This window comes from Macaca mulatta, chromosome 18 (assembly GCF_049350105.2).
Source record: "Macaca mulatta isolate MMU2019108-1 chromosome 18, T2T-MMU8v2.0, whole genome shotgun sequence".
NCBI lineage: Eukaryota > Metazoa > Chordata > Mammalia > Primates > Cercopithecidae > Macaca > Macaca mulatta.
The window spans coordinates 43,054,156-43,072,348 of record NC_133423.1 but is presented as its reverse complement, the minus strand read 5'-3'; the positions used below and the strand labels follow the sequence as shown (position 1 = coordinate 43,072,348).

The window sequence follows — 18,193 nt, the reverse complement described above, 5'->3', positions numbered from 1 at the left end:
TAGGAGGATCACCTGAGCCCAGAAAGTCGAGGCTACAGTGAACAGTGATTGCAGCACCGCACTCTAGCATGGGGGGCAAGAGTGAGACCCTGTCTCAACTTAAATAAAAAGAAGAAAATTTTCTGAAAATGATGTTCACCCAATGTTAATAGTTCTAATTTCTAGTAAATGAATGAGTATGATCGTTTACACTAAAACAGTATAATAATTTGTCTTAAGCTAAGGTATTCACATCTTAGGTGGCAGTGATAAAGTTTGACTTTAATGTATTTTCAAATTCTTAAAAATAATTACTGTTAAATACATTTTTTTATTTCTAGCATTACTCTCCTGTGCTGCCTATTGTCCAAAGTCTGAAAACCATTTTCATACATTTTGCTTACAGTGGAAAAGCAGAAGAATATAAAATCAAAGGTCTAAGCTTCTACCTTAAGAAACGTTGGAAGAAAAAAAAAAAAGCAAATTGAGGCTCAAGTAAGCAGTAGAAAAGAAATAATAAAGAGCATAAATAATTAAAATAGAAAACAAAAAACGGAGGAAAAAAATCAATAGAATCAAAGTTAGTTCTTTAAAGTTTTTTTTAACTTTTTAAAAAAGTTAGAAAGATAAAGAAGAGAATAGACACATCAGCATGAAGACTGAGGGGTAATCTCTCTGGCTAGTATAGACATTAAAAGGTAACTTTTTTTAAAAAAAAGAAGAGGTAATAAGAGTATATTATGAACAATTTTATTGTAATAGATTCATTACCTTAAAAGAAATGTACAAATTCCTCAGAAAACACAAAGCTCAAAACTTAACCAGACTGTATATGAAAATACATTTCAAAACATGTCATGTCCAAGCACAGTTTACTCCAGGATGCAAAGTTGATTTAATATTCAACAATCAGTATAATTCTCAATAATCAGTATAATTTACTACATTAACAAACTAGAATATAAAAAAGCAAATGATCCAGAATAAATAATTCTTACATCTCAATAATAAGATTAGCCAAGTTTTTAAAAGGGGGTATGGCTATTCAAGAGCAAGATGAGGTATATAATGCTGAGGTGACAGAAATGTTCTATACCTTAAAGTGTATCAATGTCAGGCTGGGCGTGGTGGCTCACACCTGTAATCCTAGCACTTTCAGAGGCTGAGGCAGCTGGATCACTTGAGGTCAGGAGTTCAAGACCAGCCTGGCCAACATGGTGAAACATCCCTGTCTCTAATAAAAAATACAAAAATTAGCCAGGCATGATGGCGTGTGCCTGTAATCCCAGCTACTCGGGAGGCTGAGGCATGAGAATCGCTTGAACCCAGGAGGTGGAGGTTGCAGTGAGCTGAGATCCTGCCACTGCACTCCAGCCCGGGAGACAAAGCGAGACTATGTCTCAAACAAACAAACAAACAAAAATATCAAATATCTTGGCTGTGATACTGAACTACAGTTTTACAACTATAGTTGCCATTGGGGAAAACTGTTAAGGGTACATGAGGTCTCTCTTATTTTTCTTAAAACTGCATGTGAATCTACAATCATTTCAAAATAAAAAAGATAGTTTAAAAAATAGCAAAAAAATATATATGCACATAAAAAGCACATTAAAAATAAATTCTCCATATCATTGGGTATTAAGAAATGCAAATTCAAATCAAAATGAGATAACAGTATATATTTCATAGGCAAGTAGGTTCACACTAATGATTCCATGTAGAGAAACTTGGTAAAACATTTGAACTTACTCTTTTCTATATTACATATGAAAAGGGAAGGGACCAAAATAAATGGAGATCAACAAGAAAGTCAGATTCTAGAGAAAAAGAACAAGTGTTTCAATATTTGAATTTGAAATGTCATCTAAAATATCCTGAAATCCAATGGAACTGAACTTGAATGTGAACTGAACTTTCCCTGTCTTACCAACCCTGTTTTGGCAGTCAGTGAAGTTTAATTTTAAGCAAAATTCTCTGCTAATTTGAAAGTGTTTTATTTATAGAATAAGGATACAGAAAAGTATAGAAAATAGCACAATAAACAGTATACCCACATATGAATTATGCCAAAAATTAACATCTTTGTCATGTTTGCTTCAAAGTTTTTTGTGTGCTTACTTCTTCTTGTTCTGATTATTTTGTTATTGCTGCTGCAGAAGCAAATAATTATCTGGGTGGTAATGACACAAATATAGAAGGTAATTTTCATTAGTTTTCCTTTAAAATTTGTGTGTTTTATATGCATATTATACTTCAATTGTAAGATGTTTTTAAAAATCGTATTGATTTTTAATTTATTTAAAAAGTTGAGTAAATCAGTGAAAATATTACTTCTCATAGTATTTTACTGAAAACAAGAACCAAGAAATTTCTATGTTCACAACGAAAGGTCAGGCTACAAATGTAAAAATAAATTAATGGGACTATATTGAACTAAAAAGTGTCTATACAACAAAGGAAATAATCAACAAAATGAAAAAGCAGCCTCTGAATTGATATAAAATGTTTGCAAACCATATATCTGATAAAAGGCTAGTATCTAAAATACATAAAGAACTCACACAACTCAATAGCAGAAAAACAAATAACCCCATTAAAAAATGGGCAAAGGACCTGAACAGACATTTCTCGAGACATAAATATGGTCAACAAGTATATGAAAATGTGCTCAAAATCACTAATTATCAGGGAAATGCAAATCAAAACCATCACACCAGTGTGGATAGTCATTATGAAAAAGACAAGAGATAACAAGTACGGGAGGGGATGCAGGAAACAGAACCCTTGCACTGTTGGTGGAAATGTAGATTGGAGCCACCAAGGTGAGAAACAGTATATAGATTCTTAAAGAAATTAAAAATAGAACTAGTGGATCATCTCACAGTTCCTCTTCTGGGCATAAGGAAAATGAAATCACCACCTATAAAGATAACTGCACTCCCTCGTTCACTGCAGCACTATTCAGAGCAGCCAAGACACAGACATAGCCAGAGAGTCCGTCGACAGACAAATGGATAAAGAAACTGTAGTATGTAGTCATTTGCCACATAACATGTTTTGGTCAATGCCAGACCGCATATATAAAGAAGGTCCCAGATGATTATAACTAGATTCCTATCACCTAGATGTTGTAGCCATTGTAGCACAACACACTATTCATGTGTTTGTGGTGACTTTATAAAGTAACAAAGTTCCAGTAAGCTAAGGGTAATTGATTATTAAAGAAAAATATTTTTTATAAATGTAGTGTAGCCCAAGTGTCCAGTGTTTATAAAGTCTACAATAGCATACAGCAATGTCCTGGTCCTTCACATTTACTCACCACTCACTCATTGACTCAATCAGTGCCACTTCCAGTCCTGCAAGTTCCATTCATGGTAAGTGCCCTATACAGGTGTGCCTTTTAAAATCTTTTATACTGTATTTTTATGGTAGCTTTTCTATGTTTAAACAAATACCATTGTGTTACAACTGCTTACAGTATACAGTAACAATGCTGTACTGGTTTGTGGCCAGGAGCAACAGGCTATACCTCACAGCCTAGGCGTGTAGTAGGCTACACTATCTTGGCTGTGTAAGCACACTCTACAGTTTTCACATAATGATAAAATCACCTAAGGGCACATTTCTCACAATGCCTCCCAATTGTTAAGTAGTGCATGGTTGTATAAACAAAGGAATATTATTCAGCCTTAAAAAAGAAGACACCGACATTTGGCACAACATAGGTAAACCTGGAAGAGATTATTCTAAGTGAAATAAACCAGAGAAGAAAAATACTTCATGATCTCACATATATGTGGAATACCTTTTTAAAAAGTCAAATACACAGAGATAGAGGATATTACAATGGGTACCGGGGGTGGATGTGAGAAAATGGGGAGATATAGGTCAAAGTTACAGGTCTATAGGATGAAGTCTAGAGATCTAGTGCAGAATATGAGGACTACAGTTAATGATATTGTACTGTATTCAGGATTTTTGCTAAAGGAGAGTATCACTGCTCTTGCCACAAACAATAAAGGGGGTAATTATGTGAGATGATGGATATGCTAATTTACTTGACTATAGTAGCCATTTCTCTGTGTACATGTATTAATATATCAAAACATCAAGTTGTATACCTTAAATATACACACAAAAAATAAATTTCTATGTTTTATACTCCTTCCACAATGGTCAAGATTCCTTAAATCTTAGTTGAAATTATGGTCATACTATGTAAGAGGCAAAAACATGACTTAAGGGAACATTAGAGAGCAGTAAAGATAATATAAAAGCCCTACTGAAAATGAGGAGAAAACAAAGTGTCTGTACCCTTATAAAGAGTAAAAGCCCTGCCCCCTTCTCCTATAGACCCCCTAGCAAGGAGACTGGAAGAATCAAAAACAATCTACCCAAAAAATGGCCTGCAGGGACAGAGTCCCAGAGAAAGAGACTATGTACAACAAGGTACAGTAAGACAGACCTGCCCACACACAGGACTTCCAATCGACTTCTTAGTGCTTACTCCTACAGATGAACAGATCAACCAGAGCCACCAGACGCTCCAGCAAAGACAGGAGTCCAAAAAGAAAACTCAGTAAGTTTGAATATATTTTGAGCAAATTTTCAGTTCTGTTGAAGTACCGGGGGTAGAATCAGTGTATTAGTACACAAATAAAAAACAGGGCAATGATGTGCTACAGAAATGGTAAAACATGTTCAAGAAAGGAAATGCAATTATCCTACAGTACACAGTCAAACTAAAAATAACATCTAAAATAATAATGTAAAATCTGAGTTAACCAAAAATGGTAATAAGATGGAAAAAGGAAAAAGTCTGTGTGCTGGCAAGCGTGCTGGGAACCCAGAGGGAACACATGTGGTATGCAGGAAGAATCAATGACTATCTTCCATCTTAGGGAGATAATAGTTAATATCTACAACTGAAATCAAGAAATCACAATATAAGCATGTTATTTAGAAACATGGACAGAACTGAAAGCATTTCCCTTAGAGGAGCGGGAATCAGAAACAGGGTGAACATGGGTCTGTTATTTTTCATTAAAACCTTGTACTTCCATGTAAGTTTTAAAACTATTTATGTGTATTACTCTGATGCAAAAAATAAAATTAAAAAATGCCAAAGAAAGAAGATAAAACCAGTTTGGGAATAAAACTCTCCAACAGGACCAAAATTTAAAGAGTTAAATTATGTTATGTTCTTTAAAAAATACATGTAAAACAATGGATTTCTCAAACTTCTCCCATTTTGGTCCCTTTTTCTTCTCTAATTCTGCATGCATGAAGCAAACCTGTTTGACAATTTCTGCCACAATGAAAAAGTGGAAATGAAATAGTGAAGAAAAATGAACCCAGTAGCAGCAAAATCATTTGTATCAATTACCAAAGAACCATTTTGAGAGAGTTTTTGTTTTGTTTTTTTTTTTTTTTTTTGTTTTTTTTTTTTTTTTTTTTGAGGCGGAGTCTCGCTCTGTCGCCCAGGCTGGAGTGCAGTGGCGCGATCTCGGCTCACTGCAAGCTCCGCCTCCCGGGTTCCCGCCATTCTCCTGCCTCAGCCTCCCGAGTAGCTGGGACTACAGGCGCCGCCACCACGCCCGGCTAATTTTTTTGTATTTTTAGTGGAGACGGGGTTTCATTGTGTTAGCCAGGATGGTCTCGATCTCCTGACCTCGTGATCCGCCCGTCTCGGCCTCCCAAAGTGCTGGGATTACAGGCTTGAGCCACCGCGCCCGGCCGAGAGAGTTTTTAATAGTGGTTAATAGTCATTCTGGAAAAACAAAAAAAAGCACCGCTTCAAAAATCTGAAGAAAGACATAACATTTCTAATGCAGGTTCTCACAGGAAAATCTACCAGAAAGAAATGTAAAGACTGTAGAAAATCTTATGCAGGGACATGTGTGTTCTGTAACTCTAACTCTAATCCAAGTCATGGTAACTTACCACTTCATGAATGGATCTGTTGAAGCCATCATCTTCCGTAAGGATCAACAATATTATAAGGGCCATATACACATGGTGTGAATTCCTTTCTTCAACATGATACAGAATCTCAAGAATAGGTAAAACCTAGAGAATAAAAATTATAATTGACTATTTCAGTACTTCATTATAAATCCAAATGTTTTAAATCTTTACACTTTTGTACTCTGCTTTAATATCATAGCTGTATTGTTCATTAGAGGAAAAAACCATATAAACCCCCTTCTGACTGAATGTATTTTCCAAATGTATCTTAGCTATTAAGATGCCAGTGGAGAAAATCATCACTAACTCTGTGAAGGTCTCTTAAGGTCCAATCAACATAAAGGTTGGATCTGCAAGGACCATTTAGGCTCGAGGTTTGTTTGGAAGATTTTAAGAAGTCACATTGCCTTCTCCCAACTTAACCAAAAAGTAGCAGTAGTGGGGAGAGCACAGCTGCTCACAAGTTAACGTTTTATGTGCTTAGCATCACTTTTTTAAAGCTAGTAAGTAAAAAATATATTTCAAGAAATATATTTTAAATAAATACATAATTAAACATACTCTTGGAACCCAAGGTGCATTTTCTCAACATATGTATTAAGATCTGCTCTTCAGTGTATCTATCCAAACATTTCATTTCAAAATGCCGTTTACAATTGTGCTTATTTCAAATCATTGACACCTTCTATTTGTTCCTTCTTTCCTAAAGTAAGGAGGTTACTGAAATTATTTATTAAAGATGGGCAGACTATACAGCATGTCTCGTAGGAAACAACCATGAACACTATCCACTGAATGCTAGAAAATAGGCCAAAAAAAAAAAAATCTATCATCTAAATCAGACAATACATGTAATGAGTAAATTGTTTACACATACAAGTCCCTAAAGCACAGGCTGGTATGCCACACACTGGGGCATACGTGTTTTTGACAGGCACACCTATTGCAGGAAGGTTTTAAAATGTGGCACTGGTGTGTTTTGTTCTTTTATAAGTTGTAGCTAAAACTTCCTCTAAATTATGAAGTTCAGTGCATGAGCACTATTAAATTCCAGGAACGAAGTGTACCAGTTACCAAGTAGTCATTGCTCTTTCTCTTTTCCCAGGCATTCTTGTCTTTGGAGTTTCTTCTGACATTGTGTCAAACATAATACATTGTACTCACATTCTACATTACCTAGTAAGCACAGTTACATTTTACGGTCATTTAACTCAACATTTGTTAATTCTGATTCTGGAGTTTTCAATACGCCACATAACATTTCCATTAATGGCAGATCACATGTAAGAGTCTGTGGTTGTATAGTCTCATAAGATTACACCACCATATTTTTACTGTACCCTTTCTATGTTTAGATACACAAATGCCATTGTGTTACAAATGCCTGCAGTATTTAGTATGGTTACATGATGTACAGGTTTATGGTCTAGGAGCCATAGGTTACACCATAAAGCTTAGGTGTGTAGTTAGGCTATACGATCTAGATTTGTATAAGTACACTCTATGATACTTGCACAATGACAAAATCACCTAATAAAACAAATTTCTCAGAATGACTCCCCACATTAAGCAACATATGACTATATTTTATGCCATGTTCTTTTTTTTTTTTTTTTTGGCTACACCTGTAGAAAGCACATCTTACCTACAGTACCTAATATCACCAGAGTACTGAAAATATTGAGACTCTGTGCTTTACCAGACAAGATACACAAGCAAATGGTATATTCAAAGAAATAATAATGTAAGAGTAAGTAACGGGTCCAATGAGACTATGTCAGAATAGTACTTCATTCTTTTAAATATCTGTATTGAGACACAATCCATTCAAAGTACATAATTCAATGGTTTGCCGTATGTTAACAAATATGTGTAACCATCACCACAGGCAACTTAAAAAATTTCATTACCTCAAAAAGAAACCCCATACCCTTTAACTATCACCTCCTCCAGTCCCCTATGTAGCCTGCCCAAAGGAACCACTTTCTGTCTCTATAGATTTCCCTATTTTGGACGTCTGTATGAATAGAATCATAGACTACGTAGATTTTTGTGACTACCTTATTTCACTGAACATGTTACCAAGGTTCATCCATGTTGCAGCATGTATCAGAGTCTCATTCCTTTCTATGTCAAATAATATCTCATTGCATAAACATATCACATTTCATTTATCCATTCTTCTGTTTACTAACATTTGAACTGTTTCCACATTCTTGCTATTATGAGCAATGCTTCTATAACATTCCTTTACAAGTTTTCCTGAAGACGTATACTCATTTCTCTTGGGTATATATCTAGCCTTGGAATTGCTGGATCATATGGTAACTATTTAATTGTTTCAGGAACTGCCAGACTGTTTCAAAGCCATTGCACCATTTTACATTTCCACCAACAGTGTATGAGAGATTAGATTTCCCCACATCCTCACTTCTTATTAACTAACATTTTATTCTAGGCATCATAGTGGGAGTAAAGTGGTATTTTGCTGTGGTTTTGATTTACACTTACCTGATGACTAATAATGTCAAGTTTGTTTTTTTCATATGTGTATTACTAGCTATTTGTATATCTTCCTTGCAGAAATGCTTACTCAGATCTTTCATCCATTTTGCAATTGGGTTGTCCTTTTACTATTGGGTTTAAAAAGTTCTTTATATATTATAGATACAGTTCCTTACCAGATAAGTGATTTGCAAATGTCTTCTCATATTCTGTAGGCTGTCTTTTCACTTTCTTGATGGTCCTTTGAAGCACAAACGTTTTTATTTTGATGCAGTTCAATTTACCTATTTTTTCTTTTGTTGCTCATGCTTTTGTTGTTACATCTAACAGTCATTTGCCAAATCCAAGGTCATAAAGATTTACCCCCATTTTCTTCTAAGAGGTTTATAGTTTTAGCTCTTTTAGGCCTTTGACCCATTTTGAATTAATTTTGTATATGGGGTGAAGCAAAAGCCCAACTTTATCCTTTCGCAAGTGACTACACAATTGCACCAGTACCATTTGTTGAAAAAACCTATTCTTTCCACATTGGTCTTGGCACCCTGGCTGAAAATCAGTTGATGATATGTATATGGGTTTATTTCTAGATTCTCAGTTCAACTCCATTGATGTATTACATCTATCCTTGTGCCAGTACCACACTGTATTGATTAGTGTTGCTTTATAATAAGTTTTGAAATTAGAAAGTATGAGTCCTCCAAATTTGTTTTTTTTTCAGGATTGTTTTGGCTATTCTTGGTCCTTTATAATTTTATATGGATTTTTAAACAATCTTGTCAATCTCTATAAAGAAGTCAACTAGGATTCTAATACGTATTGTGCTCAACGTGTACGTCAGTCTCTGGGGAATACTGCCATCTTAACGATGTTAAGTACTGTGATCAGGGCTGGGTATGGTGGCTCACGCCTGTAATCCCAGCACTTTAGGAGGCCAATGTGGGAGGATCGCTTGAGGTCGGAAGTTTAAGACCAGCCTGGGCAACACAGCAAGACCCTATCTCTATTTTTTTATGTTGCAATCAATGAATATATGTTTTCCCATTTCTTTCAATAATATTTTGTAGTTTTCAGAGTGTAAGTTTTGTACTTCTCTTGTTAAATTTCTGATGCTATTATGAACAGAACTATTTTCTTAACTTCATTTTGGGATTTCTCATATATAAAAATACAATTTTTTGCATATTGACGTTTTATACTGATCCAGTATCCTGCAACTTTGCTGAACTCATCTATTAATTCTAAGAGTTTTTCAGTGGATTCCTTAGGATTTTCTATATATAAGATAATGTCATCTGCAAATACAGATAATTTTACACCTTGCTTTCCAATCTAGATGTGTTTCATTTCTTTCTCTTAATCAAATGCCCAGGCTAGAATCTCCAGTAAAATGTTGAATGAAATGGCAAAAGCAGACATCCTTGTTTTGTGGCTGATCTTAGGGAGAAAGACAACATGGTCTTTTACCATTAAGTACGATGTGAGCTGTAGGGTTTTCATAGAAGCCCTTTATTAATCTGAGGATGTTCTCTTCTATTCCTAGTTTGTTAAATATTTTTATTTCATTAAAAAGTGATGATTTTGTCAAATGCCTTTTTCTGGATCTATTTAAATAATCATATGATTTTTGTTTTTCACTCTTGATATGATGTATCACAATAACTGACTTTCAGATGTCCAATCAAGCTTACATTCCTCGGATAAATCCCACTTGGATATGGTATATAATTACTTTCATAACATAACTTTAATTCTGAAAGAACTATTTAAACTGAGATCTGAAAAACTACTAAGAGTTGTCTGAGAAGAGGAAAAGGGAGAAAATTTCAAGGAGAAGTATTCTAGAGAAAACCAAGTCTAAACTTAGTTACGAGATAGGTCAGATTGAGAGAAATTAAATTAATTCATTATGATTAAATAAAGAATAAAAAGGACATAATGGCAAACAGATGAGACCCAAAATGGAAGCTGTGGCAAAATTATAAAATGTCTTGTTAGCCACATTAAGAGTAAGAGCTTTAAACCTGAGGACACTGTGGAGCCATGAAAGGGCTTTAAAAGCAGAGAAGTGACATGATCAGATTTGACTCTAATATACTCACTCTGGAAACAGGATAGAAAATAATATTAAAGAATAGCAAGACAGAAAGCAGGAAAACCAGTTAAAGATGTTGCAATAGTTTTAGTAAGAGATGAAGGCCGCTTAAACCAAAGGAATGGCAATGAGGAAAAAGAACACTAATATATTCCAAAGATAATAAGGAGAGAAAATAAAAAAGATTTGGTTGGATATGGGGGAATAAAACAGGAGAGTCAAAGCTTTTGCTAACTCTGTGGATGGCTCACTGTGATACAGAATACAGGAGTAAGAGAAGGAAGAGCAGGGAAAATAATGAACCCAATTTTTACATGTTTGGTTTAAGGTGTTTATGAGACAGCCACTGGGAAATGTCTGGGGCAGCTGGATACATGGATATGAGATATGGGCAACCAGGGCTGCAAAAACAGAACATATATGGCACATATAAATGGGAACATATACACTGGCAACATATAAATGACAACTGAATTTGCTTAGATGTTTTAGGGAGAAGTACAGGGAAAAAACAAAAAGAAGGACAGAACCCTGCAGCAGGACACATTTAAGGACAAGAAAAAAATAACACATAAAGGAGAGAGAAAAGCAGTAGGCATAGAGGTGGAAAAACCAGCAGAGTAAAATGATCAGAAAGCCAAGGTATATGTTTGTAGATATATGAACTACAAGTTTGGGCCCCCAAAATTCATATGTTAAAACCCTAACCCCCAATGGGACCTATTAAGAGGTGGGGCTCTTGCGAGGAGATTAGGTAACAGGTGTGGAGCACTCATGATGGGATTAGTACCCTTAGAAGAAGAGAGAGGAGAAAGCTTGCTTCTTCCCTGCCTCTGCTCACTGCCATGTGAGGACACAGCAAGTAGATGACTCTTGACAAACCAATAAGCAGGTCTGCACCAGACACCAAGGGGGCTAACATCTCTGTCTTGGAAATCTCAGCCTACAGAACTGTGAGAAATAACTTTCTGTTGTTTAAGCACCAGTCTATGGTATGTTTGTTAAAGCAGTCAGGCCTGAATAAATTCTGAACTGACTAAGCCTGAACTGACTAACACATAGGTATTCAGCGGTTTAAAGAATAAAGAAATGAACAGTGTCATATGCAGCAATGCAGTCAAATAAGAAAATGAAACATGACCAAAGATTTACTAACAATCAGGAGCTGCTGATGAGGAAGTTGTAGAAACAAATGTTAGATCACAACAGGTAGAAAAGTGCACAAGAAGTAAAGGCAAATAATGTGGCTTTCAAGAAACTTAGCACGAAAAGGAAAAGAAAAGGGCTAAAAAAAAATTTCCTTTTTGATGTTTATATAAAAACCACACTCAGAAAATAAAGGACTATTAGTCCATCTAAAACAAGATGTAAAGATCCTATGTCATTTCTTTTATAATTCATGATAAATCCTAGACTGCATATCATTGTAAATCTTAATCTCATTTTCTAAGTGTCTCTTCAGTGAAGTTTCAAATGAGTAAGTATCAAAATGACAGGAGCTGCATGTCTGCAATATTGTGCAGGCTCAAGGCTTGACCCAAAAGCAGAAGACTGCTGGAGGCCTAAGGAAAAGGCCAGCCGAATCTCTGCTGGACTAACACAAACAGAAATTAAAAGAGTGACTAGCTCATAATGCCCTGATTAAGGAAATTACAAGCAATATAGTGTCGAAGTGACTATATATTATTTGTCCAAGATCCCTTCCTTAAGGAAATTCCCTTTACCTTTGTGGCTATGGTGGCTTAGCATTAACTGCGCCTCCTTCCGTAATCATTGGTCAAATAAGTGGATACACAACCCAAGAAGAGACCATTGGAGCCCTTCATGAAATATTTCTGAAGTAGTTGTGTAATCTTTCCTCTTTTTAGCTTATGATATGTCGAGAGCTGCTGGTGGCCACCTGTCTCCCCACTTGGAAAGTGTGTGCCTGAGAATAAGGCCAAAGCTATAAAAGGCAGAGGCAAAAGATGGAGAGGCCGAGCCTGGATAACATTTAGCCCCTAGAACCAGCTATGACTGAAGCCAAAAAAAAATGCACAAATTTTTCATTTGTACAGATATATTTCTTTTTGCTTACGCTAGGCATAAATGGGTCTGTTACAACTAAAAGAATCATGACTATCTTAAAAGTCTAGCTACTTTTCTTGTTAAACATTTGCTTGTGATAAAATATAAAAATTGTGTTCATGTCTATAATGAGTTTTTCTAAAAAGTATGCCTCTTAAGCCCTGTTTTTAACATTCAGGCACTTGGATTCGCCCTAGACACTATTCAGAGACACAAAAAGAAAATGCAAGAGTCATTGTATTGTTATTCTAATAGATAAAAATTAAAAATGTACCATAAGAAGTTAAACCAGATTAATTAACTTGTTTTGAGTTAAAACAAGTCAAACGGTAGTGAGTCAGACCATCAACAGAAAGAATCCCAGCCAGCCAACACCTGTTGCTGAACAGAGGCAGGTCTGCCTCCAGCCTGATGGGATTTACACACAATTACGTATTTCTTAGAAACACTGTAATCCGTCAGACATTACCTTCTTAATGCCAAAGACTGCAGAATAAAATAATTGATAACCATAACAAAATCAGATCAGCACAGTAAATTTCCTACTGATAACATATTTTCTCATCAAAGCCTCAACATATTCATTATAGAAGAAAGGTAAAAGGACAGATGGAGCATAAAGAAATTATCCAACAAAACCAGAACAAATAAACAAACACCACCCTCCAAAATAACTATAACACAAAACCTTTTAACCTTTCACCGGGTATGTCATCAAACACAGACAGCTGCTCTCTGCACCATCTTATATACCCGCATCCTTACCATACAACTTTCTGAAACAGGTGACGTCACAGGTTTCCTGCTTATTGCCAATATTTCCCTTAGAATACATCATCCTCAGAATTGTCTCTATGCCTATCCACACCTATCAGGAAACAAACCTTCTCTTTACAGGATTTTACTCATATAAGCAGTATACTTTCATACTCACTTTGCTATTTAAGCAATGTTTCCCACCTAGACCTAAGGTGGAGACACTCTTTCATCACATGTTTCATTCTTAGTGTCAATTGGATGCAGAGTATGTTCAATGAATTCTGGTATTCCGTGTTCCTTCACTATTTATGCAGTATTTTATATTGAACACTGAAAAAATGGTAACCAAATACTGGGAGAATCCTGCTATCAATCTGTAAAAAGTGGTGCAGAGGGAACATTTCATTGCTGTCAGGCAGCTACTGGCTATTTGGGGAATGTTCACATTTTTACGAGTATATTAGGGTCCATAGTTATCTACACACTATGTATTTCAAACAACATTAACACCTTGGTGAGGTAGCTTACTCTCCCCCTCATAGAAACACTGATGTTTGCACATTAGTCATAAAGGAAATCGATTATTGCTTACAGGAGTTTTTGTCTATGAACAAAAATTTGAGAACTAATTTCACTCATGTAGTGATGGATAGTGTAATTTAAGGGATATCTGACAAAAGTACCTTAAAATGACTATAAGACTCCAGGGAGTGAGTTCAGACAGTCCTAAAGCCTAAGCCTGCCAGAGGGGATGGGACATTTGAGCAGCTGAGTTGAAACATCACTTTCCTTTCAGCATTCTCATCAGGAATATTCTGCAACTGTGATGAGTAACATGAAGTTGGTGGGCGGGCACTTAGCAGATGGAAGGGACTGAGATGATTTAAAAATCTCCTTGAGAATTGCAGAGGGTTTTTGGAAGACTTGAACAGGCTGAATCCTGGTAAGGACAAGGAGGCGCGTCAAGTCAGCCAGGGACGTTGCTGTGTCCTGCTGTGGGAGGCCCCCTCCACACGAGCTGTGTCTTATGCTGGAGAAGATCCTACCCTCTGTCTGTGTCTGCTGACACCTCCCTATCAATTTCTTGATCATCACCTTTATGGCAACCAGGCAAATAAACTTGCCCTCTTGGGAAAAGAAGTTTTTCTTCAAAATATTATAAAATACAAACACATGGAATGTTTAGTATGATACTTACAAGATTTTCCATGTCTGTGCGAGCCAACATGTATGTTCTAATATTACTATTTTGATGAAGCAAGGTATACAAGAGGAGAGTTGCTTGATCAGATGTCTGCTGTTCACAAAGAGCTGTGTACAAACTATTAAAGTTGATCTGGAAGGCATGTGGAATTGATGAGGGGAAAGGACTGCTATCTGGAATACAGAAAACAGCACATCAGTAATTTCTAGCTGTGCTTTATATAAATGAAAATATTGTTAAAGTAATGTGTACAACTCAATTCCCATTAATTTTATGGAAAGTCATTACATTTCAGATTCAAAATTTTAATTTATACAAAATTTACTTGAGGTCCAGGCATGGTGGCTCACGCCTGTAATCCCAGCACTTTAGGAGGCCGAGACGGGTGGATCACAAGGTCAGAAGTTTGAGACCAGGCTGACCAACATGGTGAAACCCCATCTCTACTAAAAATACAAATATTAGCCGGGCGTGGTGGTGTGGGCCCGTAATCCCAGCTACTCAGGAGGCTGTGGCAGGAGAATCGCTTGAACACGGGAGGTGGAGGTTGCAACCAGCCGAGATTGCGCCATTGCACTCCAGCCTGGGCGATAGAGTGACTTTGTCTCCAAAAAAAAAAAAAAAAAAAAAAATTTTACCTTAAAAAAGAACTAAACTAAGTCATGTAGTTTGACTCTGTTACTATTTTCCCATTAACATAGCTGAAATAAATCAGCTCTAAGAACATGAACTTAAATAAACAGAATTATGAGTGAGTCAAAAGGCTCTCCAATCAATACAATTTAACCAGGACTTCAAGATGAAATACTTTGTTACCGAAACTAAATAACCATGAGTCCTAAATAAAAAGCATCTAGAGAGAAAGATAGAATTTCTATACAAAATAGAAAATTCTCTTTTAATATAGAATTAAAAAGAAAACAACTGCCTTTAAGGCTGGGTTAATTTTCTTCAAATGAATAAATTGTGGCTGAAGTATCCACTTACACCAAAATCAGTATAGACGTTCCTCAACTTACAATGGGATCACATTCCCATAAATTAATCGTAAGTTGAAAATATTCTAAGTTGAAAATGCATTTAATACAACCTAACTTACCAAATATCATAGCTTAGCCTAGCCTAGCCTAGCCTAAGCTATTATTTTTGTGTACAGTTCTAAATTGTATTAATCCAACTGTAACAGTAGGCCTATTTTACAACAAAGTGTTGAATATCTCATGTAATTTATTAAATACAGTACTGAATTTATATTGCTTTTGCACCATCATAAAGTCAAAAAATCCTAAGTCCAGCCATTGCAGGTTGGGGGCCATCTGTGTACGTTCAACATTAGGTTCTATAATCAAAAGAGCATACCAAGCTTGAGACAACTACCAGAAAACTTCGATAACTTTTTAAAAAATAAAATAAAATATAATCTCCAATGCAAACCTAATTGACTACAACTGCTAAGAATTTTTTTTTTTTTTTTTTTTAAGTACAGTCACTGGAACAATCAAAAGCAAAAATCACAGCCTGTACTAGGAAAGTTCTTGATATTCCAAACCGACACAGGCCCTTTCCAACAGTTAACTGGATTTGCTGAGAAACTGAAGCAATCAAGGTTAGGAAGTAACAAAGAAGATAAAGATAAGTTCAACAGACTCAGAGAAAGTCATCATCTAATCAAATAAAACTCTGAACATGGTAGCACAAAGAGCCAATATTTTTATGTTCTAAAAAGCACCAAAATTATTTTAAGCCTTTAAAAACACAGAAGCACTACCAAGACAAAATAACTTGCTTTAACATTCCTAAAAGCTGTGCTCTTATGGAAAAAGAGATATGTTCCAACACAGTCCTTGCCTCTCAGATTCTCCTTTCTAAGCTTTACATTTGTGAGGAGAATGCATCAAAACGCCTTCAGTTTTACCATCCAGTGCCCTCACTTTTCCTTCTACATTTGAAATAGAGGCTATTTTTTCAATACTAACACTGTATTTTTGACACTTACAAAAATAATTCATTTTTTTGTGGTTGGCTTTATATTTTTGCAAGGGATGGCAAAAGAAAGTGTTGCCATGTGCCGTGAGTATGCAGATATTATGGAATCTACAGAATGCTCACTGGTGGAAGATTCTAGACACACTACACTTCTATAAAATTGAAGCAAAGTAACAAATTCACCAACCTGTATTATACCTGACTGCAAAGGGAATATGTGTGTTGTGTATGTGTATCCACAACATACATACATTACTAGCTAATAAATACTATGAACCAGCTGTTATACTAAACACTTTGTTTATGTTATCCCTTATTTAACCCATACAACAAACGTGTCATTATTCTGATCAGCTTTACAAGGAATGTAATAGATGTTTAAAGGGATCAAGTAACTTTGCCAAGATCAGCCCTGATGGATATGAGCATCCTAAAGCCAACACTTTACATCATTGTACTAAATGGTCTCCCAAACCGTGACCATCCCAAGCAAAGTTCAGCCCTAAATACCAACATTTGGCCTGAGCAGCAAGAGTAACATAGTAGATACCATATACTGAATACCCGCTCTGTTGCAAAATCTGGGCTAATCATTTTAAAGACTTACCTTGCTTGGTCTTTATACAAATACTATTAGGTGATATTTTCTCTATTTTATAGGCAAAGCTTTTGAAGCTAATTGGGAGATTAAGCAAACTGTCAAAGGTCTCACACTCTGAAGTGATAGAGGTATGGTGTGAAGCCAGGTATGCTTGACTCTGAAACTTGCTTTCTTAACCATTAAGTCATACTGTCACCAAGAAGAGTAAGTAATGGGAACAGAAAAATACTAATAGATACAGGAGTTTTCATTTTTTAATTCATAAAATTGTTATTATTTCCCCATTGTAACGTGTTATAGTTTATGTTCTCTCCACAATTCATGTTGAAATTTAATCTCCAATGAAATAAAGTTGAGAGGTGGGGCCTTTACAGTGTGATTAGGTCCTACGGGCCCCTCTCTTATCAACAGGATGAAGGCCTATATAAAAGAGGGCCCACATAGCATTCAGCTCTTTTAGCCCTTGACTCCCTTCTGCCATGTGAAGACACAGATAGAAGGACCCATCTTGGAAGCAGAGACTGAGCCCTCACCAGACACCAAACCTGCCAGTGCCTGGATCTTAGATTCACTTCCCAGGCTTCAGAACTGTGAGAAATAAATTTCTGTTCTTTATAGGTTATTGAGTCTCAGGTATTTTGTTAGAGCAGCACAAATGGACACGCTGCAAATAATACCAGAATTGGCAGAGGCACAATTAATGGGCACATCTAGCCACATCTATAAGAAATGTGTATCAGAATAACCTGGAAGAAACATGGCACGGGGCATCAGAAGGCTTACAAATGCTCCCATCCAATCACTGTACTTCCCACCCATCTTCATCACACTGGTGTTAGAAATGTCTTGAGAATCTGGCTATGTGCTGCATAATAATGTTTTAGTCAATGATAAACCACATATTTGAAGTGATCCCGTGTGATTATACCACATTTTTACTGTACCTTTTCTAGGTTTAGATTGCCTAGATACACAAATACCACTGTGTTACAACTGACTACAGTATTCAGTACATCATCATGTTGAA

The 18,193-nt window shown here is 35.9% G+C and overlaps 1 protein-coding gene across 12 annotated transcripts in view; it reads right to left on the bottom strand.

Annotated features, from left to right (window-relative positions):
* Positions 1-18,193, bottom strand: part of DYM (dymeclin) — a 402,507-nt gene that overhangs the window by 215,253 nt on the left and 169,061 nt on the right. For all 12 annotated transcript variants that reach the window (XM_077975471.1, XM_077975473.1, XM_028837927.2 and 9 more), the window contains 2 exons: positions 14,574-14,752; positions 5,929-6,054 (listed from right to left, as the gene is read on the bottom strand). In XM_077975471.1, the coding sequence (XP_077831597.1) occupies positions 5,929-6,054; positions 14,574-14,752 (305 nt within the window). The remainder of the gene's footprint in view (positions 1-5,928; positions 6,055-14,573; positions 14,753-18,193) is intronic.